This window comes from Podarcis filfolensis (assembly GCF_964270895.1).
Source record: "Podarcis filfolensis genome assembly, chromosome: 1".
NCBI lineage: Eukaryota > Metazoa > Chordata > Lepidosauria > Squamata > Lacertidae > Podarcis > Podarcis filfolensis.
In genome coordinates this window covers 29877373-29904535 of record NC_139604.1, presented here as the reverse complement: position 1 = coordinate 29904535, position 27163 = coordinate 29877373, and the positions used below count along the sequence as shown (strand labels likewise).

Genomic DNA, 27163 nt, shown 5'->3' with positions numbered 1-27163 from the left:
CCTCCCCGTTTTGAAAAGTGGGTTTGTGGTGCCAGGAAGGGTGCTGAATGTACTTCAGTTGTACAACATAAATTTGCTGGTATGTGACTGAATCCCACCCACAAAATAGCAAAGGTTGAAATCTTTGTGGTGTTTTCAGCCAAAATGGCACGAGTTGTGTGCACACTTGGAAGTGAATCCTGTTGAATGAAGTGAGACTGCTTTGGAATAAACATGCTTAGAATCTGCATGTAAGAGTGCTTTTACAAAATAAAGTAAAAATAACTAAATCCCTGTCTCTAATTCAAGTGTGTGAACTTGAGCTAGTGCTGAAGGGGATTTTATCAAAGCAGGCTTCTTTAGGTTTCTGATTCACAGTAAGAAGGGAAGTATCGTTTCTAAGAAAACAAAAATACAAGTGACTGGCACTCTCCGTGATAATAAGTGCATCTGGCATTTCTCATTTTAATATTCCCTCTTTATGGATTTTAAAACTAAGGTGGTAAATGGCTAGCTTGCATTTAGAGTAAAATCAGAACGTGTGGCCTATCACTTGAGTCGCTGCTTATGCTCCCACAACTGGAAGCACTCCAGACAATCAAGTGCAGAATCGTAGAGATTGAATTCCAAACCCTTTGCAGTGCAGCCAAAAAAACCTGTTCCTCATTGGGGTTGGGAACTCCACCCTCATTTGGCCAGGACATTCCATATTTACACCAGCTTTACAATCCCCATCTACGCAGAGCTCTTGCCCTCGCAAGATTTAACGTCTTGCCATCTGCAGTTTTGCAAGGTAGATTATTGAAAATCCCATACTCTGAAAGATGCTGCCCTTGTGGTACAAACAGGTCAAATCCATCACATGTTTTATTTTATTGCCCATTTTATGCAAAAATATAAGTATTTGGCTCCCTTATTGAAGCAGGGGATTTATCGCACTGACTCTCCCAGGGTGTCTTATCTGCTGAACAATTGTAGTAATGACGTTGTGAACGTGGCAGGATTTTTAAATGACACTATGAAATTACATCACCATGGGTCCTAAGAGCAATTTTCGTTTCTCACAGTGTCTGGACAGATTTATCCTAAAGTATCTCCTACCATGTTCCGTGCCGTGTTCCGATCCGTGTATACGATGCACTTTTTCAATGCCAATAAAGGGGCTTGATTGATTGAAATTAAGGAGGAAATGCCAATAGAGAGATTCTGAAATGGAACCAAACAGGCATGATGAAAGCAGTGCCAATAACATTTCTATGCTTTATTTCTAGCTACTGCATCATGTTTGCATACATACCATATAAAATAAAAGGTCATCAACAATGCAGCTATCATGTTCAATTAGTTTCCTTTCATAATGTGAAGTGAAAGTTGCCTAATATTTCCTGATATGAAATGTTTACATAATGCGGTGACCACGGCCTGCTCTGAAAGGCATAATTGAGAAGAACAAATAAACCACCTTGGTGCTCTACATTGAAAGAGGTACAATCTAGAACACTTTCTATCTTTGGCCCTTAGTACCTGAAGGACTTGCTAATTTCTAAAGCTCAGCCTCCTATTGCTGACGTCTTCTGATGGGGCCCTGGGTCCCACATGGTCCTTGGCATTCAGTTAGCCTTTTACCAGGGACTGAGCCTTGATGTGGCAGTCCCTGGTCTGTGGAACTGCTTACCAATAGAGGTTTGGCAGAAGTCCTACCTGATTGTTTTCTTAAATTTGTCAAAAATTGTTATTCGGAGAGGCCTTTTCAAACCTGAGATTCTTTGGCCAGTTGGCTTTACCGATGTGTCTGACATTCTTATTGTTTTTATTGCAGTATTGGGTTTTCTGGTTGCATACCACCTTGTGATATTTAATATGAAAGTGAGATTTATAAGTACTTCAATAAAGCTACCCCATTAAAAAAAGAGAGAGACAAAAAGATCTGGTGGCATTTGATCTTTGTGTGAAGTGAACAGGATGCTTCTACATTGCTGTGGACTCAGTGCTGCTCATGGATGTAAAATTGCACAGCTTCTACACAATGTTGTCCTCATCAAAATTATTTTTCCATTTAATCCAGGTTTACCATTCTATGGAGAATCGGGTAAGTAGGATAAAAAAAAGTTTTATTGTTAGTTTTTAATCTGTTCTTGTAATACTGTTTTTATTATTAATAATAAAATAATATCTATTGTGTTCTTATAATACTTATTTTTGTATACAGCTTATATATTTCAAAATACTAAGCAGTTTAGAAATGCTTTAAGATAAAAAAGTAAGATAATGGAACACCCATAAGATGGAATCTGGAACAGGGCCTCATTAAGAAATCTTAAGTGTCACAAGGGGCCTGCTTCTTAGAGAGTCTAATGGCTGCCCCAACTATCATAGTATATTTCATAGCCATTCAAACTCCTACTGCATCAACAGATTAGACTATCAACACCATACCACCTGTTGGGTCTCCTCCATCGCTGGCAACAGCTGAGTCTGGCAATGACATCATCTTGGCCGCAAGAGATGACGCTACAATACTTCCACTGATGAATACTATTTTTGTGAGCACTACTGGAGCACCAAAGCACACAGAGATTCCTGCCAGCTTTCTTTCTCATGCTGACCAGTCATCTGTGAGCCTGCTTGCCTTGGTTTGGGATCTGCTGCTTCTTTCCTTGTCACGAATACCCAGGGGCAAGGCATTGTAAGTTTGCAACAAACTGCATTTCATAGAAGGGGGGAGGGTGTCGAAATTTAGACACATGGATATTGTCTGCAAGATAACTTCACACACACACAACTTTACTACTATCTGCCTGCTTCTTGAAGAAATATGGCCTGTGATGTATTACCGGGGACCTGTATTGGTGACATGGTATTTTGCCCATAAAGAGAATAGTTCTTAAATATTTTTTTAAAGAGCTATTGCAAGCCATTAGCTACTCAGTACCCCCACCTGAAATGTGGAAACCACAATTTGCTAATTAAATGCATTTTGATCATACAGGTTTTAGCAAATTCATTTGCATTGCCCCAAGTTTGCTTGTGACACACAGACGCAAATAGTTTGAAGCAAAAAAAAAATTTTTTTTTTACACTGAATTGCCACACTGTATCTGTTGTGTATTTTATGCCTGTTTGGACTTACTGTTTGGTTGTTTATTTACAATATTTCCATGCCGCCTTCAACAAAAAGCCATCCGGGTAGTTTACAGAATTATAAAATAGAGTCTCTTAACTTTTTTTCAGGGCCTGGGAGCACATTTGGAAATCTGAAAAACTGGGGTGGGGGGACGGGCACCATAAAATACCTATTATTTCACACACAGAAAAAATGAATGATGCTTAGAAACACTCCCTGCCTCCCTCCCTCTCAAAATATCAGAAGGCCAACCTGGAAACAAACAATACACAGGCAAAAATCGACATTCATCTAAAAAAGAAAAGAAAATACTTGCAAATCATACCCAGAAAGACAATAACAAAGCATAAAAAAATAAGTAAAAAAACCATATTGGAAAATTCCCTTGATACTCCCTATCCACCCCGCCCCTCAGCAAACACTCTTTTCGGATTTTAATGGCGAAGACCCAGAAGTGCTCTATCTAGGCAACGGGATGCATTACTCCCTAACTTTTTTTGTCTCTGTGGCCCGTCTAGCGGCCTCCAAGGCGGAAGAGTTTCATATGCCTGTCAGAGTGGTGCAAAACAATGGCCTGATTTTCACCCCGCCCCTCTACTTCCGGCTCAGACGTCACGCACGCCGTCTTTCTTCGAACCTGCCTTCCCTCACGCAGACACCCGAACTCCGCGGTCCATTTTACTCTTCCGCCCTTCCTCCTCAGCTCGGAGGCCTATCGCGAGCGGAGGGCGGGGCGAAGCTTCAGCCAGTCAAAAGCCCAAAGCAGCTGCCAGAGGGCGGGCGAGCGAGCGCCGCGAAGGAACTTCCGCTTCTCCGTACGACGACTTCAGGAAGAAGGAGGAAGCCACCGCGGCAAGAGCTGGCGAGATAGCGGAGCGGCCGTCGTGGTAGATTCGAGTCCGGCCGAGCTGCGAATCCGGGAAACGGCTCCCCCTCCCCCACCCCGCTCTCAACGGTTTTTTCCTCTCATAAACGTCGACATGACGTACCCAGGGTTCGGAGCGGTGAGTAGAAAGGGCGTGATTGGAGGGAAGGCCTGTCTGTCGGTCTGTCCGTCCCTCTCCCCCCCACCCGGCCGGGCCCTTTTCTCTGGCGGCGCGGCTGTCAGTCTCTCCTTGCTCGTCCTCCCGGCTGGGGTCAGAGCCGAGGGAGCCCGGCCGGCCCTTCAGGCTCCAGGCCCTTCTTTTTAAGGCCTTCCCGAAATTGGTCTCCTTCCGCCGAGCGCCCCCCCCCCCATAGTTGGCGGAGAAGCCATTAATGTGTGCAGTGCAAGAGGCGAGGAAGGAGGGAGAGAGGGAGGACTCTGTTCTCTTACAGCGGGAGGAAATGGAAGGCGTGCCTGACTCTGACACATCAAGCGAGCTAAAGGGTTGCCATTTTAAAAAAGAAAAGGGGGGGGACACCTCTCCCTTTCTTTCTCTTCATAACTGGCCTAGCCTCTGCCTTGTGGATGACGTACCGCTTGCCATCCTATTAAATTTGAATACTTAATTCATGGTTGTGGAGCCACCGCTTAAAGGCATAGCAAGAAGATTTTTTGAGTGTTTAGGCCGTGCTTCTAGAAACTGGGTGATCTGTTAGAGCAGTACTGGTGTTTTTAGGTCCCTTGGTTAAAAGCACTGAAAATGCACTGCCGTATGTGTAGGAAGACAGCGGGTGGTGCCTGGGGAAATCATTTCAGCTGTCGCAGTCATTGCTGATTTTAAGCTTCTATCTAATGTGGGACACTGGGCCCTGGGGGGGTGGTGGTTTGCAGGGAAGGATAATTTGTCTTTTGTCACTGCTCTGCATCCCAGGTAAATAAGGTCATGACTGCAGGCTGAATTGATTTTTAAAATGTCAGGCAAGTTAAAGGTTGTAAGAATGGATGAATAGCAACCCATCCGATCTTGCTTTAAGAGAATTGGAAATTTCTTTGCCTTTTGACTAAAATCAGGTGAAATCTCTTTTTTTATATATAAATTTATTTGTTTTTTCAAATTAAAGTTTTCCAATCACATATCCAACATACATCATAAAAACAAGATTTCAAAAAATCTCCTGGACTTCTCTCCTCCCCTTTGATCTGGAGGGAAGATCAGCTGAAATCTCAAGCACCTCTTTGCTACCCCATTAATATATATGTATGTATGGCTAGAAGTCTAGCCTTAAACTTTAACTCAAATTGAGTCAAAGTAATTGTTTTATTGCATCCAAGTGAATTTGGTATATATAAATTTCTAAGCAGAACTGTTTTTTTTCTACTCAAAAATTAAAACTTGCAGACCAGTCTTGTGGTTGGCAGTAGTCAAATACTTGCCAGGTCTGTTTGGGAATGGTATACAAGAACTTTTTCGATGACATTCAGAAAAAAAACTTACCTTTCCTCCCTAAGAGTGTTTTCCTGGCATGTAATGCTAAACCTCCTACTTCCCCAACCCCTAGAATAAGGGAAGCCTTGATGATAGTAGTCTCCTTCCTGGCTTACTGCACAAATAAAAATAGACAATTTATAGTGGTGCTGGAATTCCTTCAGTTGCAGGAAACTAGTTGAAACAAAATATTAAGCACTGGTGTGATTTGGACTACTTTGTAAGTAGTCATATTTTTCCTCATTTGGCTAGGTACAGTGTACTTAGTTGAAGTAGCTTGCATCACCACTGCAAAAGTAGCTGAACCAGCTAACTTTTTCTTTGCTGGTGCAATTTTGCAAACACTATTGGGGAAACTCAGATTTCCAGCACTACTTTTTGGTACTCCTTTATCTGGTTTGCTTCTGTTATGATGTTACTTTGTTGAACTACCCTTTCTGTACTGCCAGAGTACCATGCCTCCATACCCTTACAGTAGTGAATCCCAAATTAGTGGTCAAGAAAACTATCTGTTTCTATAAGTGTAAACGTTACCATAGTAAGATGTAGTGATATTAGAATTGTAGTGCACATACACTCCTTGAGTTTGTGAGGCATTTCAGTTCAGTGAAAATAAAGTAATCTGTTATAGACGATAGATGTTTGTAATGAGCTGGTAAATATAGTGAAATATGTATGTTCTTCTTTTCCTCTTCCTCAAAAGTATGGAGCTTACCGTGGGCAGGTGCCAATGCAAATGGCAATGGGTCAGCCAGTTCCTGGAGGAGTGCAAAGTGTGGCCCATGGTGGATCTCCTGGCTATTCTGTTTATTCTGGTGCCTATGCTGCAGCTGCTGCTGCTGATCCCTTGTGGACATTTTTCAGTGCTATTGCTGGACAGGTATGTTAGTTCAAGTTACTATCTTAAAGTTTTGAAAGAGGGCTCTTATGTTTTGATTGTAGTGTAAGGCATAGACTAGTCCCCAGGAATTTGTTTGCTAACATGTTAACAGTAACATCTGTATAGATCTGTCAGTGATTTGCAGCTTGAAAACATTGTAAATTGAAGATGGGCATTAGATAGATCTACTACTTTTTATTTCTTTTTTAGGGGATTGTGATATTGTTGAAAACTGGCCAAGCTCCTTAATCACATTCTTTTCCCACCTGGTCAGTCAACTACATGTATAAATTTGGCTCTTACTTATAGATTTAGATATTAAGTTTTCTTGTATCATCTCAAAAGCATTGTATCATCTCAAAAACTGTCTTGTCTGCAACTTTAATACATACTGCCTAGTCTTTGAAACAAAAGGTTCTCTTTCTAAGAATGTGGGGACTCTTAAATTTGATACTTTAGCTCCTTGGCTGCAAATCACTGAGCAGATAATTTTATTTCCAGGATTATATGTCATAAGGATGGGGAGGCTGTTTGTAACTGCCTTGGTGCTCCCTTTTCAATGCTGAGAGGATTATATAGAATTTTGTATAGTTATTAATGAAGTAATAATTAAGTGAGCACTTTTAAATTTTGAGTCTGAAGCAGGCTTCTGGGTTGGAAGAGTCATATACATTGTATGTGGCTAGGTATTTTATAGAGTAGCACCAGTGTAATCTGGGCAAAAGGACTGGTTAAAAAAAAAGGTTATAGTAAAGATTCACGAAAGGGCATATGCATGGCCCCACAGGTCATTGGTCTCTAGAGCGTTTTGGGACTTGTGATGCCAATATGCATTCTCTCAAGAGTGTGGATCTGCAAAGGCAATATTCATGAAGAACTCCAGTTCCAGGTGAGTAACTCCTTTAGATTTTTCTCCCCTTGGCATTTTAATTTCTACAGTCTTTACCAAGCAAGGTTTCAAGTTGTTACATGTTACATCCTACATGTTAGCATTTCAGTAAGACATTTTAGGGAAGGCACAACTTTCATTTGTGATTGTCTTCTTCATACCAGGGGTACCATTTCAGATTTTGGTGCTGGTGTGGTTAAGCCAGGTCCAAAGGCCCACTCTTCACATTGTAAGTGATGACTGCAAAGAGCCAGCATATTAAAACAACTGTATTTTAATGATCAGTAAGGGCCTTGGATGGAATAATAGTGATAATAATAATAATAATAATAATAATAATAATAATAATAATAATAAAGCAGGCAACATTGCACAAGCAGTCTTCTGCTCTCCTTTCTTTCTTCCCCCTTCCATCCCCAAAAATCTGGTCCAGAAAGTCCTCCGGCCCTATGGATAAGATTTTGGGGACAACATGAGAGGCTGAGGAAGATAGGACAAGAAGGTAAACTCCTGTTGTATGACTTCAGGCCCTTCTCAGTCATGCATGGACACCACTGGAGATAACCTAGTGTTATTCACATCACACATGACTTTTTAAAGTAAGGGCATTGATGGCTTTGGTGTGCATAGATCCATTTGATTATATATAGTGCTCCTTTTGTAGAACAAATGAGCTAACAGAGAAATGCTTCTGAGAATAATCACATGCCATCTGATGTAGCAACTGCCTTCTCTAGATGGTCTTGGGTGGGAGTAACTGATCACTGCATGTAATGAATGTGTAATGAATATTTTGGTACTATTTTAGTATCATTTAATCTCGGTCTAAAACAACCCAGTAGTTCTTTAACTAAAAAAAGGCTCAACTGCATAGCATGAAAGGGAAGCACTTTTGAATGGAGATATTGGGAGACCACACTTAGGCATGGTTTCACACCACATTAAATTATAGTTAAGGTATTATGCACACTGTTGAAATTGCAGACACTGTGCTCCTCACTGACTGCTACTGGGTGCTGTCTAGAAAACAAGGCATGGTCTGATTTGTCATGTTAGCCAAACGTAGGCTCATAGTTTGCAAACAAGCAGTAGCCTGAGTTTGGACAACATGGCAAACCATTCCGTGGTTTGCTTGTTGGCAGAAGAAGGGAAGGAGTGAAACACTTGTGATTCCAGCAGCGTGCAGCAGCATGCTGCTCATTCACAGCAGATTATATTTTATTTTAATAATTACTTAATGCAAGATGTGAACTAGGTCAGAAGGTAGAACCTTATTTGTTATGTTTTGTTTGCATAGTTGCTGGGAAAACATGCTTCCGGCCAAATTCATGATCTTTTACCTCTCTGGTCATTGGGACAAGCTGATAGATGAGGGGATTTTAAGCTGGTTGTTAGAACTCTGATACTTATTTAAATGAGCATGTGTGAATTTTGAGTATGCTTTTCTGAAGCTAGTCTAAGCAGTGGAAAGTTGATAGAGGATTGTACCTGAAGTGGACTGTAGGAGGAGAGAGAGCAGGATGGAAACTTAGGACTTTCTTTTCTTCTAGCAGAGAAAGAGAAAATTTCTAGAGTACCCCTTTGTGTTCCTAGATTGGGGAATGCAGCAATGTGTTCTGGGGTAGCACTAGTAAGTGATGGTGAGATAGGTGGTCTTCCTTTGTGCACAGGGACAGTGGCTCCTTGCCACTTCAGGTTGTAAGGCAGACATAGAAAAGTGTTCAATATATAAAGTAGCTTTCAATTTTTTTAATTAAGTAGAATAATTTTAATGTAACAATTTCCAGCCCTTCTATAAAGTTTTCTAAACAATACTGAAGTCTTGTGGGTGCATCACTGGATTCAGGCCCCCAGTTTACATTTGAAGTAGTTAAGGCAGCAAGTTAATGGCAGGCAGGATAGGGGTTCATTGTACTGAGAGTTGGTGAGTCCATAGAAATCTAGGAAAGTCTTTGAAGAAATGAGTTGTTTTTTTAAAAAATGGCTTGCCCAATAGTACAACTGTGTTCTAGTCATAAGGAACAGCCTATAAATATGAAAAAGAATACTGAAGATAGTGGGAAACTCTTGTAACTGTAGGAACTCCACGTATATATTAGAGCAGCTGCGGGGAACCTTTGGCCTTCCAGATGTTGCTGAACTACAACTCCCATCATCCCTGGGCATTGGCCATGCTTGCTGAGGCTGGTGAGAGTTGTAGTTCAGCAGCACACCTGTATTAGACTAGCACATAATTAAATGTAGATTCCAGGTAAAAATACATTTTGGTTTCAAGTGTAGTTCCTCTTTTGGAAATAAGAACATTATAAAGCACTGCCACCTTTTCATTGCTCAAAGCTTTACAGAAGTGGTTTTCAAACTTTGTATCTTCAGGGAACCCTTTCCACGTTGACTTACCTGGTGAAGCACACCGTAGGTACCTACTGTGGAGCAAAGGAATTCTGTAATACACATTTCAGAATTTATCTTAAGTAGGATCCAGGCTTTTTGGCTCCACAGAAACTGACCTTGCATCCTGAACACCCTTACAGAGGAGTAAGGTCCATTGAATGCAGTGGAAATGCTTTGGAGTAAAATGCTTAAGATTGCTCTGTGAGTGCTCCAGAATGTACTGAACACAGCCCTGTAGCTGTGAGAGATCAGGAAAGGTATTGACAAGCCATCTTTCTGGGAAGTTTTTCACCATAACTGTTTTTGTTGAAGAACCCTTGATAAGCTTCTGAGGAACTCAAGGGTTCCCCAATACATAGTTTGAAAACCACTACTTTAGATTAATTGTATGTAAATGGGGTAACATATATTAAAAAGGGGGGGAAATTACGTGCTTTGATTTTCTCCAAGTAGGACCTTAATTGATGACTTCCATATTTTTTTTCTTAATTCTCAAGTGTAATATTTTAGTAAATTTAGTTTTTTATAGGAGGAATAAACATTCACTCCTGAAGTACCAGTCAAATAAGCACAGTCTGTCATCTGCCATGTAGCAGGACCAGTGGGGTGATGGAAGCGTGGGCCTTGACACTCAAAAGAACTGATCAGGTAGAAACTTGCAGTAACATGGGTATTACTTTTGGAGGGGTGGGTAAAAGCAGGCCAGTGAAGTCATTTCTGAGTGTTGTTGCATTGTGGTCAGTCAGTGAGACTCAGAAATGTATTTACCATCAAATTCCAACAATCCTTCTTTCCTGTGAGCTTACCCAATGAAAATTATTTTGCATTTGTGGGTAAATGGTATAAGTACCTTCACACCATTGCATAGTCATGTTGGACAATTATCTCTAGGATGTGACTACATAGATCCACAGTTGACTAGAGATGTTTGACCTCTTTAGTGTTTAAATGTGGCTAAATAACACAAGTTCATATTCTTTCTCCTGGAACCCATGATCAGCATATAATAGTTTCTTAGACCTAGCCAGGAGGAAGATCATCCCTTTCAGGTTAGAACAAGAGATACATTTACACATGCTTCTGGGAAACTTCTTGTAAGAAGCCCAGTCACTTTAGGATAATAGGGTTTGCATGGGGTGAAAATGAAGTGGGTTTTGAATTTACTTCCCCCTTTACATTTTCATTGGAGAAGCTCACACACTAAGCTTTTCATTTTTATTTATTGCTATAAAAATCATCCCAAGGGAGGGGATGATATACAGTAATTTACAGTAATATTTACATTAAGTGCATGTTAGGAGACAAGATTCTTTGTGCCGTGTTAGGTGTGACATCTTAGTAGGATAATGTATTGATGTACCATGGTAGTTGAAATGCTTCATGTCATTGTAAGCAAATCTTCTGTGTGATAAGCTTTAGTTGATCAAACAAGTAGCTCACTGGCATTAGTACAGAGCTTCAGAACTGTTCAAAGAGCTACTTTATAGTCTTTCATTTCATTTTCTGGGTTTTTTATGTATACTATTCTCGCATGTAGATATCTTCTAAACTTAAGGTAATTTTTTGATCCTTTTTTGTACGCAGCTGGATTTGAGCTGACCTGTTAAACAACAATGAACATATAGGTATAGGGTATTCCTGCAGGGAAGTAGATAATGGTGGGGAAAAGCCATCTTGTGTTGGTTTTAAAATAATCCGCCTTGTGATTTACAAAGCTGCGCATGAAACTTTTAAAATAGATTCAACACTTGTGGAAAAAATTTCAAGCAAAAAAACTTCATATGAAAAAGCTGTGCTATTGCAATATATCACTGCAGGACATGAGGAAGTTCTGCTTCATTTTTTTTAAAAATTAGGAAATGTTAGTTACTGCTTAGTTATTTAATTTAATTACTCTGGCAAATTTCTAGATGAGTAATTTTCATGAAGTATTCTAATTCTCTTAATTGAGGTAGAACAGTTGGCTAACAAATAAAATTCACACGTACTTGATTTTGTATTACTAGATAGGTTGGTATATTTGAACCACAAATTTGTTATGCATTAATTTTACAGGATGGTGAAGTGGATGCTGAGGAGCTACAGAGATGTCTAACCCAGTCTGGAATCAGTGGAACTTACTCTCGTAAGACTTTGTTGCTTCTGAACACCTTAAATTCAATCTCCAAGAAGTTATTGCATTCTTCTATCTGGCTTGGCCAGTGCTGCACTGGCTGGGGCTGATGGGAGATGTAGTGCAAAACATTAAGTTTGTTATTAGATGTATATTCCACCTTTCTCCGAGGTGCTCAAGGTGGTGCAAGGTAGGTTAGTCTGAGAGACTGTGAGCAGTCCAAGGTCTCCCAGGAAGATTCGCAGCTGAGTGGAGATTTTAATTCTGGCCTCCCAGGTTCAAGTCAGGGAAGATTGTTCTTCATTTCCCTCTTGACTTGCTTAAGTCCTGTTTGCCTCTCTGTATCTGTAGCCACATGACTTGTTTGGGCAGTTATGCCTTGAGTGATAAATATTGCATTTAATGTCCCTGCAGCATGTGTAATGCAGCAAACAATGAGTGTGGCAGATGGCTTAATAAAATGTAAGGAATGATTTTTATCCAAACTATAGCATGTGATGATTGGCATTTCCATAGTACATAGTGGACCTGGATATACATGGAGGTGTGACTGTGTATCCGAAGAGCTTAGAAGGCAGATGTTCCTCTTGCTCTGCCTCCTGCCGTTGATGTTTTCAACTATTGTCATAGCTTATTTGATCGTTCAGACGACTTGGAATACTTATTCCTGCTTGTGGATACTTCTGCTCACTTTCTGCCTATCAAGGAAGCATATTCATAGCTGAATTCTTTCAATTGCTAATTTGAACTCAATTCATAGCATGCTTTGCATGCTACTTGAATTGTTTTTATCAAGGAATAGTTTTTTTATTTTACTTTTCTGATGTAAATTTTATAGTATCCTCCATTCTCATGCTAATTCACACAGGTTGTATAAAACCTTTAAAACAGGAAAAGTGTTCTGAATACATTTTTATTAGGTCTGTCTCTTTTTTATATATAAATTAGCCATTGTTTTGCTAGCCATTACCTGTACATGAGTTGCTAGTCTTTATAAACTTCATTATGTTGCTAGTCATGATAGTTTGAACAATAGTTATTAGAGCTGAAATCAATATATGCCATCTAGAATTAATGCATCTTTCACTTGTAATTTCAGCATTCAGCTTGGAGACGTGCAGAATTATGATATCAATGTTGGATGTATCCTTGGAAAAAGTCTTTAAGTATAACTGTAAACTTCATTTCATATGAAACCAGTTGGACCCAGGTTCAATATACAACAGGACCAAGGTTTCGGGATGCAGGGTTCTGAATATGTTTAGGAACAATCTTGTTTTGAAAGATGAAAAGAAACTAAGATTGATGAGGTTGTAGGGCAAGCTAAGCATTCAAAAACATTCTTTAGAACCTTCACTCTATATTTTGTGTTAACAGAAACTGGATACATCAGCAAAGCTAATTCTGGACACTGATTCTGGGGGTTAAGCTACAGCTGCTGGCTTTGTGCAGTGGGAACTGCAGTTTAAACTACAGGCTCAGTCTGTTAGCCAGCATGTGCTAGTTACTGGGCTATCCCAACTCAAATGTGACCAACAGCAACAAAGTAGTGAGTATTCAATGGTATTTATGTACCAAGTGACAGGAAATAACTTAATGTGTGTGGTTTTAAAAACAAACAAACAAACAAAAAAGCCTGTAATATTAGAGATAAGTTTGGAAAGCATACTACACTTAAAATAAACTGAATTTCATACCACCTAGGTTGGCAGTACTTGGTTTTGTGCTGCCTTGGAGCGCACTGATATTTTAAGGATTTTCCTTCTTGACCCTTTGCATCCTGTAAATCAGGGTGAAAATAAACAAAAAACAAGAAATAATTTCACTTGCTCGGATAACTTGAACGTAGAACAGCAGCTTAAAATGTTGTAAGGAAACTCCTGAATAAGAAGTTGGAAGATATGTATTCAAAACAAAAAATCTAAGAAGTTGGAAGATATGTATTCAAAACAAAAAATCTAATGCAGGTTTATGTATTTCTGATCACCAACTTTCTTCAAGATGGTCTGTTTTCTTAACTATTACATTAGAGAGAGAATACTGGGAAAATGGGATACAATGAATTTAAGGAACTCTGGGCCGCTCTCAGTGCTTGGAAACAAAATTTCATGATGATAGATCAAGACCGAAGCGGAACTGTGGAACTTCATGAATTGACTCAAGTCATTGTAGCTATGGGTATGATACGTTGGCTAGACATGTGTTTTCAAGTAACTAATTATTTCCCTGTAAAAGTAGAATGGGTTGCTGGGAAGAGTATTTAAAAATGATATATTCAGGACGTTATACAGTATTTTAGTGATTGGCTCTAGATAAATCTTGGTCATAACTTGCTCTGTCTATGGGTAGAAGAGCAAGCCTTTAAATGAAATCTGAGCAGCGTATTGAAGGATGTATGTGAACAGGAGTCTGACATTTGAAAGGATGAAGTTGAATCATGTATTGCTGCTCTCTTCTCAAAGCATCTTCATACAAAACAACCATTGGTCTGAATTGTCTGGGATTTTGAAAATCTTCATTGATTGATTACAGGGTATACAAATAATGCAGGATTGAATTGCTCAGGCATACATGACAGAAGGCAATAGTTCCAGTGTGAGCACAGTAGAAAAAGCTGCTGGCTTTCCTATTAGAGAACAGGGAGATTGATTGGGAGGACATCTTTGAAGTCCTATTAGTTTCTAGTAATCCATTCTGATCAATGTGCCTGAGAACTCGGGGTTTGGGACCAGCATTACAGCTGTAGATGTGATTCTGGGAGCCCATGTCTTTGCAAAATGGGGTAGGTGGTGGTCTAGAATCAGCCAGGTGCTTATTCCTTCTCTTCCTTGCCCATTGCTTCCTCTACAGTCCCATTCTCACAGTTTGGGCTCTAAATTCATATTTACACATTGCAGGAAAAGCATTTTGGGAGGAAGGTTAAGCAATTCTCTTTCACTTGCCCATCTCTGCTCCTGACATCCATATCCAGGTCCCTAGTGAATGTGTGAGACAGTCCTTAGAGCAATGGACCTGCCTTCCTTCCCTTAGTCTGGGAAGGAAGGAATATATCATAGTATTATATAATTTCCCCACTGTACCTAGAAGGGAAAGATGCAGCTCCTTCACTCAACACCTGCTTTATTCTTGGAGTGCATGTATTGTGTTCCCCTCTTGAGTTTTAGTTCAAAGAGGGCTGTGAATGCTAGGAGCTGTTTAAAAATATTAAGATAACAAAAACGCTTGTTTAAGCCTTTTGCTCTGAAGTTGACATGTTTTTCTCCTTGACCTTGTCTAGGTTATAGGCTAAGCCCACAGACATTAATTGCTATTGTAAAACGTTACAGCAAGAATGGCAGAATCTTTTTTGATGACTATGTGGCTTGCTGCGTGAAGCTTCGGGCTTTGACGGGTAAGGTGTTTTATAGTTATTTTTGTAACAATTCTGTATCTGATGCCAGTTGATGACTATTTTTGTTACATTTGTAACTGTAATTTTTTCTATGTTGTCAGCTGCCTTGAGCATGGTTTGAACTGTGGAAAGGTGGCATACAAATAAAATGATGCATGTCTCTAAGTAAGGCAGTATTAGAATCTGAAGTGAGATTAAGGGGTGAAATCCCATGATGTGCAAGTGGGCTTCCGCTCACTTCCCACTTCTTTCTCCTGCACACCCCAAAATCTGCTCTGTAGGGTTGACAGTCCTCCAGAACAGATTTTGAGGGTGTGCAAGCAAGAGGAGAGGGAGGTCTCATCCTGGAAGTCCCAATATGCAAGCAGAAGTCTATTCGCTCTTTCGTAGGCAGTATCTGATGCAACCCAAGGACTCTGTGCACTCTTACTTTTTTCAGCTTAAAATCAGGTCATTGTGAAATACAAAATGCAGTAAATGTGACAAAATACTCAGCAGCTGGGTCTGGGAGCATGATATTCAGGTAGCTGCAAAGCACGGCATAAACTTGAAACAAATGGGGCCAAATTTTGTGCCTTGTATAATCTCGTTGACTTGATTAGGACTGAACATTACTGAGAGAATTGTCTGATTTCTTTGTCAGTTAGTGGAATTTATTGTAACTAAATTGAGAAGGTTGCTTTTGGAGGATATAACCTTGTGTTTGGTATAATATTTTACCCAGTTCCAGTCAGTGAGACTTGAGCATGCAAACAAGTTTCAGAATGTGCATCAGAATGTTTACAATATAAATGTTACTTTCTTTTAACAGATTTCTTTAGGAGAAGAGACAGCATGCAACAGGGCATTGTGAATCTTGTATACGATGATGTAAGTAACATAATTAATAACTGGTTGTTAAAATTATAACTTTCATTATGTACCTGCAATATTTTCAGAATTTTTTTTCTGGAGAAAGAATTCTCTCAAAGTAGTGATTGTTCTTGGGAAATAATCTCAGAATAGTGTTGAACTTCTTTCAGAATCTCATCTGTGGTGTCCTGTGCATTAAACAAGTTTTTGGACTGTGTTTTTCTCCCAACACCCTTAGTTCAGTTGAACTGTCATGCTTGAAATCTTGATTAGCCAGTTTGGTTATACTGTACTCCGGGATGTTCAGCCTTTGGAAACTATTTGTATGAATGCTAATAGTACAGCAGGAGTTCCAATAAATTTTGCATTGGAAAATCTGCAAAAACAATGCAGTTCTAATAATGCATCTTAAATAGTAACTGCAAATGTTGTTATGGGCCTTATTTTGACTGCGGTTAGGTATTGGATCATAAGAGTTGGAAGGGATCACAAGGGTCATCAAGTCCAACCAATGCAGGAATCTTTCACCTAGCCTGGGGTTCGAATCCACAGCTCTAGGATTAAGACCATCTCTATTTTCTAAGCAGAGAGATGAATGAGTCTCTTGGCCATGCATGTCACTTTTTTGCTCCTTCTTTTTGTGAGTGAAATATTCTGTGAACTATTTAAATATTCCAAAACACTATTTTGTCTGAACCAGGAAACTCTTGAGTAGCTGCTTTGGAATAAGTCAGGATATGAAGCCACGGTTCATAGGAAATTAGTTGAAGAGTTCCTGTTTTATTCCTTCTTTGAAGGAGTATGGTCATCTGAACCAGCCCACTCTGTTAGAGTAGTCTTGACTAATGTGTTATTAGGCAGGTGTGTGCACACGTTGTATTCAAAACACTGGTCCTTTGTGCATTAAATACTGTTTCTCAGATTTGGGATGTTTATGGCATGTCCTTCAGCTGGGAAAACATAAGTGTTTGGGGCAGGTAACTTATTCACAGTTGTTCTTTATTTTCCTGGATTATTACTGCTGTCATGGAAAGCAGTTGGAAGAATAGATCAAATAGATTCCTTGAACTGCATATTCAATTCTCTCAATTTCCATCTCAACAGTAGCAGAACTCGCTGCAATTGCCAAACCCTACCACTATGTGTAGCTTTTAGCCTGCAAAGATACAAATATACAGGGAACAGACTGCCAAGGCATCTAAAACTAAGCAGATGCATGTCTATGCTTTATCACAGTTTTAGGGCAGATGATTTTCATTATCAAATTTTGCCCCTCTTGTTGCATTAGTACTCTTTGTTCAAGTAATGAGGAGCCACATTGAGTGTTACTAAATACTGAAAGTACTGTGTAGGATGGTTATAATCTGTGTGTTTTGGGGTTTGATGGTTTTTGCTGCTGCTGGCATACAGTAAAAAAAACTTTACTCTGTTTTGATAATAAAGTATATCTAACTTCAGTTATGATTCGTTGGTCAATAATTTTATTTGACTGGCACATTTTTACCTTTTTATATTTGCTAGAATCCACTGTTGAACTTCTGTAAGCAGCAAACTCATTTTTTTTCACACAAGGGCTTTTGAGGCTACTGTTCATGAAAGTAGGAAAACAGTTTGTTTCTGAACCCCTCTACAACCCCCCTGCGCTGATTGCCAACAATACCAGTCCTCCTGTGCAGATTTTCAGGAGGCACAATGGCCTTAGAGGATGAAGCTTCCTTCTCCTCCCTTCCTTCAACAAAAACATTTTGTGAGCAGAATTCTGCTCTGATTTTGACAATTAGCCCCAATATATTTTACTTCTTGACCTGTGTATAGTGAACAAATCCCAAACTGCACTATGCTCATTCTTTGTCTAGTTAAAAAATCCCTTTCTTTAAATTGGCAGTTAATATTACAATTGCTTTTGTTTTTCAGTTCTTGCAGTGCACCATGGCTATCTGAGTGCCAACTGTGGAAGAAAATTCCATGTATAATTTCAACTACTTTGAGAAAACTAACTGAAAATGCTGTGAAAATGAAGCTGCCATTGATTTTTCCACATTTCTGCCTGCTAATGCATCATTTCTGTATAAATATATTTGACTTTTAGTGTGTAGTTTGACAATAAACAAATGTTCACATTTTACAGTAATTCTTAGAAGTGTGCCATTCTTTATGCATATGGATGGTAGACTTTTTATATTTTGGGATTATGCTCTCAGGATTGATAAGAGGAAACAATCACATTTCATGTAATGGTTATAAACAGGGTTTAGTTTATCTTAAAGTGCACTCCCCCCAATACCTGCTGGCTTAAATTGCAATAAAGATTAGCTGTAATTGGCATTCTAGTGTTCTACAACCTCAGTTGTTTCATGTGCTGCACGCCTATGAAATAATAAATGCCTGGAATAAAAAAGAATTAGTATTTGTCACAAGTACAAACTTAAAACATATTTCTTCTTCGGGATGTTCAGTAGATTTATTTGACTGTAGACTAGTATAACGTGTTCATAGTGAAGATTATATTTAATGGTAGTTGAAAACTTTTTGTTTTAACTATTTTTATCCTCTTGAAGATGTAATCCTCAGAAGAATTCATGTGCCTCTCTAGAGCACCCATTTTTTCCTTTAAATGTTTGAGGCTCTTTCTTAGATGTGTGAAAGAAAAAGTCCTAATTGACCCTTTCTTGTTCTCAGCTAAAATCCCCATATTATTTGAACAAACTTGTGAACAAATGCCTGAGCAGATTGATTACAGAATCCAGCTCTGTGCATCATATACAGTGCATTGTAGTTACTACCAGAAACAAGGACAATGTTGACTGCCTGGGAAGCTGTTGGTATGAAGTAGCTTCTTGCATGGTTGTGATAATTTCAGCCAGGCCAGCTTATTGATGCCATTTTCTTTTTCTAGTAGCTACTATTCTGCAAGTTTAACGTGTAAATGGATGCATACTGGTGCTTTTTCTTTTACTATTCAAGCCAAATCTTGCATCTGTTCATTATTTGTGACCGCAGTGAAACTTCAAGTTAGGATAGCAACACTTTCCAGGCTTTGATCAATGGGCTTGATAACGTTTGGGTCTACAAGATATGTTGAGATGAATCTGCAGCCCAACCTTGTGAGCCGCTATCCAGGTGCTGCTGCCCCAGGTAGTAGGTGGGAGGGAGACAAGGTTAGGATAGGGCTTTGTGCAGTTGCAGCAGCTGGCATCAACAGATGTACAACAATATATTGTTTCCTCTGTGCTTCAAAGAGCACCAAACAAGCTCTGATGAAGAGCGCAGAATTGGACAGCCCTCTGTATTGTTAGGCCCCACTGGAAACAGCCAGAGGGTCTATTCAATGGCCTTGTTGCCATTTCTTGACATGTTTGATGGCATGATGAAAGCTGCATGCTCAGACCAATTTGCTCAGCCAAGGATACATTACTTAGCTGCTAAGGCACAAATCCAGGTTAATTCTGCCACTGCTAAACATTTTAAGGGTCAGTTTGCCTATTGTGATTTAAAAAAATTCTTGTGCTGAGAAAGATTGTTTTTAGAATGGAATCAGTAATGTATGGATTTAACACTTCAGTTGTTTATGTCTTGCAGCATCTACCCATAGAATCTCACTAGTATAATGGACTCTTTTCTAAAAGGATCTTGCGTTATCATCCAGTCCCTGTAACTCGTATTGGCAGTTTAAAATCAAAGTTCTGAAATCATTGACACTCTTCGTATGCATATTTTGCTGTTCACAATTGTCGAGTAATAGTTGTAGATTATTTGCAATCTGCTACGTAGCGATTTTCGTACATTCTGAAATAACTGGATACTGTTCTAACTGTACAAATGTAGTAACTATTTTCAGTGCCATTCCAGGCAATTGTTTGGAAATAAACTTGGAACTCGCTTTATATTCTTTCATACCAAGACGGTGTAAATCTGAGATGATACAGTTCTTGAGCACTACAGTAATGTTGCAGGATATGCTAGATCTTTATTATTATTATTAAACTTGGATTTCGTTGAAAGCATTAGCACAGCATGGTAGGTGACAGTTGTAGGTGGGAGAAGATAACTTTGTGAAGATTCTTAACTTTGAAGTGTGCGAGACCAGCTATACAATTCCGAAGAAAAAGTTGTAGTACAACTCCTTTAAATCTCTCTTGCTACATACACAGGTAGAGTTCATGCATGTTTCCAGTCTTTCAAAAATGAGTGTTTGCTAGAATGGTAGCATTATCCCAGGAATATCCCAGCCCCCACCAGCCCCAGCCAGTATGGGCAATGATCATGAAAACTGGTATCAAATAACAGCTGACAGGATACAGATTCCACATCCCTGTGTTACACACTTCTCACAGTGCTATTTTTCTCTGCACACAAAATTTTCTACTTCCTTGATCATGCAAATATGTGAGGCTGCCTCAATGATTAAGAGGAATCTAGCTGAGATTAAATACACTGCATATTGACAGTTCTATGAGGGATGACTTGGGAAGGTCAGTCTGTATTCTTTGCATGTCATAACTGATGTAACAAAAAATAATTAGATGCAGCAACTGCTGCTGAGTGTCCCAAAATAATGTAGGATCACAAATGAATAACCAGCCATTGTGCATACCGCTGAAAAAAGATCTAAAGGTATAGTTGGATGATACACATAAAAGCAAACTCTTTGCAAGCCTGCACATCTTCATTATCCTGGAGTCTGTCTTAATGGCGGTAGGTAGCTGGACCTGAAACACATAGCTGGAAGATTGGGGAGGCTAGCTAGTGGTGTCCAATTTAATTTCTACAAATAAACCCATAGAAAGGAGTCTTGAGACCTGGTTGAGATGTCTGAAAATTACTGAAGCCCAAGGGTTGATGCAAGTCAGTGAGGCGACACTGTTCAGACTCGTGATGTGAGGCTCACTGGTCCTCCACCCACCATTTAAGTAATAATTGGCATAAGTGAGGCTGAACCCCTCCACTGGAGGCAAGTGAGATACCCTCTCCCCAGAGGTGTCCATTGGGGCTAGTGAGGCAGAAGGCGTGAAGACCCACAGTAGGTGCAGCCAGAATCAAAGGCAGGTGGGAGAAAAACTAGAAATGAGATTAAAAGGAGGGCATGGACATCAGTGTTGCCTCCTGGAGTGGTTGCAAGAAGGCAGGAAAATGGGGATTGGCTGAGCGTAGATTGAGTTTGCAGTGCTACATTTGCAATAGACCTGCCTTTCCCCTAAACCCCCTGTTTGTCTAACCTGGGACATGATACTTGCATCTCTTTCAATTAAAATCATGAATGGCTTTGAGCATTAAAGCACACACACACACAAATAGCAAAGCCATCTAGAACATTTTAAACTACAGTACTGCCATATGTGGTGATCAGTATGACTAGCAGAAGCAAAATCTTCCAAGGGCAATTTGAGCAGGCCTATCTCCATACTGCCAAACATCTGGTGGCTTGCTCCTGATAGCTGGAGAGGAGAAATGCAAATGTGGGTATAAACAAACCAACGCTTCCTTGCTTCAGTGAGGCACAACTAAAGCTCAGAGAAAACAGCAACCACACAACCCTTCAGTTCTACAGATGCATCTGTATCTAAACTTCAGACAGAAGGCTCAGACTGCATGCCACCACTGTGATGTAAATAAGCTAAATTTCAAAAGAACCTAATAAAAATTGCTGAAATAATTAAAAAAATGTTTAGAGGGCCAATTTGTTGTTTTCGTTTACAGCTGGTTTGGGGGCACAAAAAGCTTAGCCCTACTTTAACTGGCTTAAATTTCCTCAGGATTCCATAATATTGGAGCTCCATCTTCTATAACTGATATTTCTGGAACAGACTATTACTGTGTGCATTCAGATTTGTGGACTTGGAACCTTTTTTAATTTCTAACCTAACTACTAACATTCCACTGCTAGCTGTTAGTGCAGGTACCTAAAGTTTCTGAAGTGCTCTGACTCATGTTCATCCCTGGACTATATCTGCAGAATACTACTGTTGCTCCTCAAGCCTTCTTTTAATAAGATCAACAAGCTTTTATAGGCTGAAACTTCCTACACATCTTGAGCTGAGAATAAGTCTCAATAAATTCAATGGGACTTACTTCTGAGTGGACACAGAATCTTACAGTTAATCTCTGCTTATAAGACAGTTCCCCATTCCAATATTTTAGGTGTCATCTTTTCAGTTTGGACCGTAAATAATTCAATTTACAGAGAGAAGAAAGTTCACATTTGTTTACCACAGTGACTGAAATGGCTTTCACCTTAACGCATAGGCGCACGATAAACTCAGGTGAGAGTCAACGAGTTCCTTAAAGGATCTCAGCGTTACAGCCTTAAGTGTGAGCCAGTGTGGTGTAGTGGTTAAGAGTGGTGGACTTGTAATCTGGTGAAGCGGGTTCGCTTCCCTGCTCCTCCACATGCAGCTGCTGGGTGACCTTGGGCTAGTCACACTTCTCTGAAGTCTCTCAGCCCCACTCACCTCACAGAGTGTTTGTTATGGGGGAGGAAGGGAAAGGAGAATGTTAGCCGCTTTGAGACTCCTTCGGGTAGTGATAAAGCGGGATATCAAATCCAAACGCTTAGAGTTTCGCTGGTTAGTGATGGGAGCGTTCTCATTGACATGTCTGGAACATGTGCATTTAGGATCCAGTGATGGGGCAATGTAGCAGAGAATATAAGGGAAAGCACAGCAGGCCTAAAAAAAGAATGCAAGGAATAAAGTAAAAGAGCCATTTGTTTTGCAACAGGCATATAGTATAACTAGAAAAGATAGCTTAATGACATAAGTGCAAGCATTTTTATGTGCCAGTGGGGATTTGTTATATGTTAAATAGATCTTTCAAAAATCATTGGTTTTCACATAGAAACCTATTCAATTATAACACATTTTGAGCTGTTGTAGCAGGGCTATGCTGATCCATGACCACTAATAGGCTTTCCATCCTTCCTTTCTTCGAGCTAGTGAGCCACAGCGGATGGGGCATTATCCTTTCAAATGTATCAGTACTGGAGGGCTGATGAGGGAGTCAGGCTGATTCCAAGCTGAATAAAAACTAAGCACATAAGAGTGCTTAATTCACATGGGACATTATATATGACAGAACGGGGATTGTACAGAGCAAACAGATAGGGATTTTAATTAAAGTAGGCATTTGAAAGCTACAGTCCCTGTGCACACTTACAGAGGAGTAAGCCCAACTGAACACAGCAAGGCAATGCAGTGGGCTGCATGAATAGAATGTATAGTGTTCCTATAAGTCCTGTGGCTCTGACATCTTACTCGGGACTGCTTTCCCAGCCTGGATGGAGAGGTGCCACTCAAAAGATGAGAGAGAAGAGAAGCCAGTTGAAAGACCATGTGACCTTTTCCCTAGAGGGAAGCCATGGCAAGATGGGCAGGAGCGTAGTAGCTCAGTGGTAAAGCACTTCTTTTTTTGTAGAAAGTTTTAGGTTCAATCTCTGGCATCATTAGGGTTGTGTTCACACTGCCACTTACTGCGCACACACTGCGTTTCCAGTGCTGGGTTTTTAATCCATGTTTGCACAGTGTTATCTGAAATGGATATTTAACCTGTGCTTTGTTATAAGGCGGGACACGGGTGGCGCTGTGGGTTAAACCACAGAGCCTAGGACTTGCCGATCAGAAGGTCGGCGGTTCGAATCCCCACAACGGGGTGAGCTCCCGTTGCTCGGTCCCTGCTCCTGCCCACCTAGCAGTTCGAAAGCACGTCAAAGTGCAAGTAGATAAATAGGTACCGCTCAGGCGGGAAGGTAAACGGTGTTTCCGTGCGCTGCTCTGGTTCACCAGAAGTGGCTTAGTCATGCTGGCCACATGACCCGGAAGCTGTACGCCGGCTCCCTCGGCCAATAAAGCGAGATGAGCGCCACAACCCCAGAGTCGGTCACGACTGGACCTAATGGTCAGGGGTCCCTTTACCTTTACCTTGTTATAAGGCACTATGGTTCAATGTGTTGTTTCTCAAACTGGTTTCACACTGACCAGAGCCCTTAAGCTGTTCCTAAGTTGTCTCTAGCCTATACATAGGGCAAAGACATCCCTGCCCCTCAACACCCCCCTTGGAACGAATTTGGCACTAAAGAAGCTGGGGGGAAAGATCTGAGAAATGAACCGCAAAAACAAGGCCGTAATGTGAACACACTCTAGGTAGTGCTGAGACTGGGAAGCTCCACTGTCTGAAACCCTGGACAGCCACTGCCAGTCATTGCAGACAATAGTGAGCTGGATAGAGCAATGGTCTGGCTCAGTATAAGACATTTTCCTAGGTTCTTGCCTAAGACTGTGAATGCCTTTGTGACATAAAAACCAGCAGGCCACCCGACCTCTTTCCCCCTTACACAATGTTGCATGCAGGCAAACCTGTGGCTCTTAAGACTGGGGGGGGAAAGGAGCAGGACATCAGTCTAGGAGGCAGAGAGAAGAAAACACATGGAGCAGCCTTCATGAAGCTGGTGACCTTTAGCTATTTTTGGACTGCACCCCCCCCAGCTCCAGCCAGCAGGGAAAGAAGGAGGGAGTTGGGTAAGGAAGGAATAACGGGCAGGCACAAAGGGTTAGGGTTAAGGCTGCTTCTATATTCGCACCATTTGGGAAGCATCATGCAGATAAAATATGCAAGGGAAAAGAGTGGCACCAAATATTTGAGAGAAGTAGGGTGGTTGTTTTTAAATAATGGAATAATGCTTGTGACAAGCACAGTGGAAGGAGATGACATCATCTCCTGTTCATACCATATTTTTTGCTCTATAAGACTCACTTTTTCCCTCCTAAAAAGTGAGGGGAAATGTGTGTGCGTCTTATGGAGCGAATGCAGGCTGCGCAGCTATCCCAGAAGCCAGAACAGCAAGAGGGATCGCTGCTTTCACTGCGCAGCGATCCCTCTTGCTGTTCTGGCTTCTGAGATTCAGAATTTTTTTTTCTTGTTTTCCTCCTCCGAAAACTAGGTGCATCTTGTGGTCTGGTGCGTCTTATAGAGCGAAAAATATGGTATTTTACTCAAACTGCAAGCTGATGTTGACAAGAAACTGGAGAGTGGGGGAAAGGCAGGCTGCTGTATTAATGCACATGAAGAAATAAGCAACCCCCCCTATTAAAAGTAGAGTGGGGAATGTTTTTCAGCTCCCCCCATCTGGGGCAGGGGGCACATACCAGTGGTTGTGGAGACTAAAGGCCAAAGCAGAGAAAGAGATGCGACTCTTACCATTGAAACAGTAGACATGGGTTCTCACCATGCAAATGTCTGACCTCACATATACACCTCTACACCACCTGTCTGGGCAAGCAAGAGGACATTTTTAAAGTTCAAGGGCACAGCCTGGGAATGGGAGTGGCCTGGGCAAGAGTTCCAGGCATCCAATAGAGACCTAGAGGCCTGAGGTTCCCCACCCTAGTTTAAAAGTTTCTGAGCACAATTTTTGAATCAAACGTAACTTTAGAATATGTAAACAAAACGTCCATTCGTCAAGCTCTTTCGGGAATCGAGGGTGATTTGCTGCTTTTGTCCCAGGCTGAGTTCACACTTTTGACAGGTAATTCCTTTGTGGTTATAAAGGTACTCTCCATCTGTGAAATTGAGACCAGCCATGTGAAATACAACATTAGCTTTCCTATTGTAGCACTTCATAAGCTCCGAACTTGATTTCACACGCTGAAGCACATTTATAAAACGAAGAAACCACACACACACACACAAAAAGCGGGGCGAATGTTGTCACCTCGTGGTGACATTTCCCTGTCACACAGGTGATCTTTCCAAGTCCCCCAGAGGAATGGCAAAACGTTGCCTTTAATGGGCATAGACCCTGTCGACCGATCTTGGGAGCTCAAAAAGTCCTGGTGGATCTCAAAAGGCTTACGCACTCATCACCATAAGTGTGTCCCATAAACACAAACGATGCAAAGCCTTATGCATTACAATTGTTATTAAACTGGTAATTCCGAAAGCCGTTTGGTTCTCTTCATCTACAGAATATATGTAGGAATGTCTGTATATGTCCAACATGGATCAACAGAAAAGGCTGGCAGTGCTACTCATGATCATGTATGATTGTTACAATGCAGTCCTATTTCTGATTAAATCAGGAATGGAGGGAATGTATGTGCCTTCAGATATTGCTGGACTAGAGCATCATCATTCCTGACAATTGGCCATGCTGGCTGTGGCTGATGGGAATTGTAGGTAAGCAACAGGTCCTCCACTGCTGCTTTAAAAGAAGCACCCCTCTATTAAACAATATTTCCCCATCCCTTTATTAAATAGTAATTTCAGGATATTGGTCTTGCTTTTTACATTTTCCCTGCTGTTGGTGCCTCCCTTATTTTTCTTTTTCTTTTCCTGTTCTCCTCACACCACATCACGGACCTACAGAAATCAACTGACTTGGATCACTTTTGGTAGATTCCCATCTTAAAGCTTTTGTTTAAGTTTAAGGAATTATGTGGCTGCTTTGACTTGGGCAAATACCATAGTGAGAAAGGTCAGTTCTCTTCTTAAACAAACACAACGTTTGAAGCATGTTATATTTTAATAAAATTAAACCTTAGTATTCGCAAAGCATTATGCACATGCAGTATAGACTGTATTTAACACCTATGGATCTTTGAATAATTTGCTCTCGTAGAGTCAGCTTTGGACACCGGATAGACTTACCTGGTTTACTTAGTTAGTAATAAGGTTTATAGCTGTACTCGAAGAGGTGTGCATATATATATATATATGCACATTGAGGCATATATTAGAATCCTAGAATTGTAGAGGTGGAAGGGACCACAAGTCACCTAGTCCAACCCCCTGCAATGCAGGTATCTTTTTGCCCAATGTGAGACTCGAACCCACCCACAACCCTGAGATTAAGAGTCTCCTGTTCTACCGACCGAACACCCAATCGTACATAAATATCTTTAGGAATGCTTCCATATTACACTAGCTTTCTGGGAACTACTCCCCTCTCCCCATTCACTTCAATGAATAGTGTTGCTTCAATATGTGTTTAGGGAATGCATGTTCAGAATAAGCATACTTTGGAGATGCTCTACCCTAGTGCAGATACACTGCTTTTTTTAATGAATGGGTCACCATAAGGTTCAATACAGCCCATTTCTCTTTTCCCACTACTTCTGCCTTGGTTCAGAAGCAGGGTAGGGTGGGTGGGAGTGGACAGAGACACAGCAGTATACGGATAGACCTTCTGGTTCCCATAACAGC

The 27163-nt window shown here is 40.6% G+C and overlaps 1 protein-coding gene across 1 annotated transcript; it reads left to right on the top strand.

The window, feature by feature from the left end:
- The first annotated feature begins 2677 nt into the window (after nt 1-2677).
- Nucleotides 2678-19854, top strand: GCA (grancalcin). The gene is made up of 8 exons (XM_083577498.1): nt 2678-4107; nt 6158-6334; nt 11670-11739; nt 12827-12870; nt 13758-13905; nt 15005-15118; nt 15930-15988; nt 17885-19854. Exons 1-8 carry the CDS (start codon nt 4084-4086, stop codon nt 17909-17911), a joined length of 663 nt encoding a protein of 220 aa, XP_083433624.1. The 5' UTR covers nt 2678-4083; the 3' UTR covers nt 17912-19854.
- The last annotated feature ends 7309 nt before the right edge of the window (nt 19855-27163 follow it).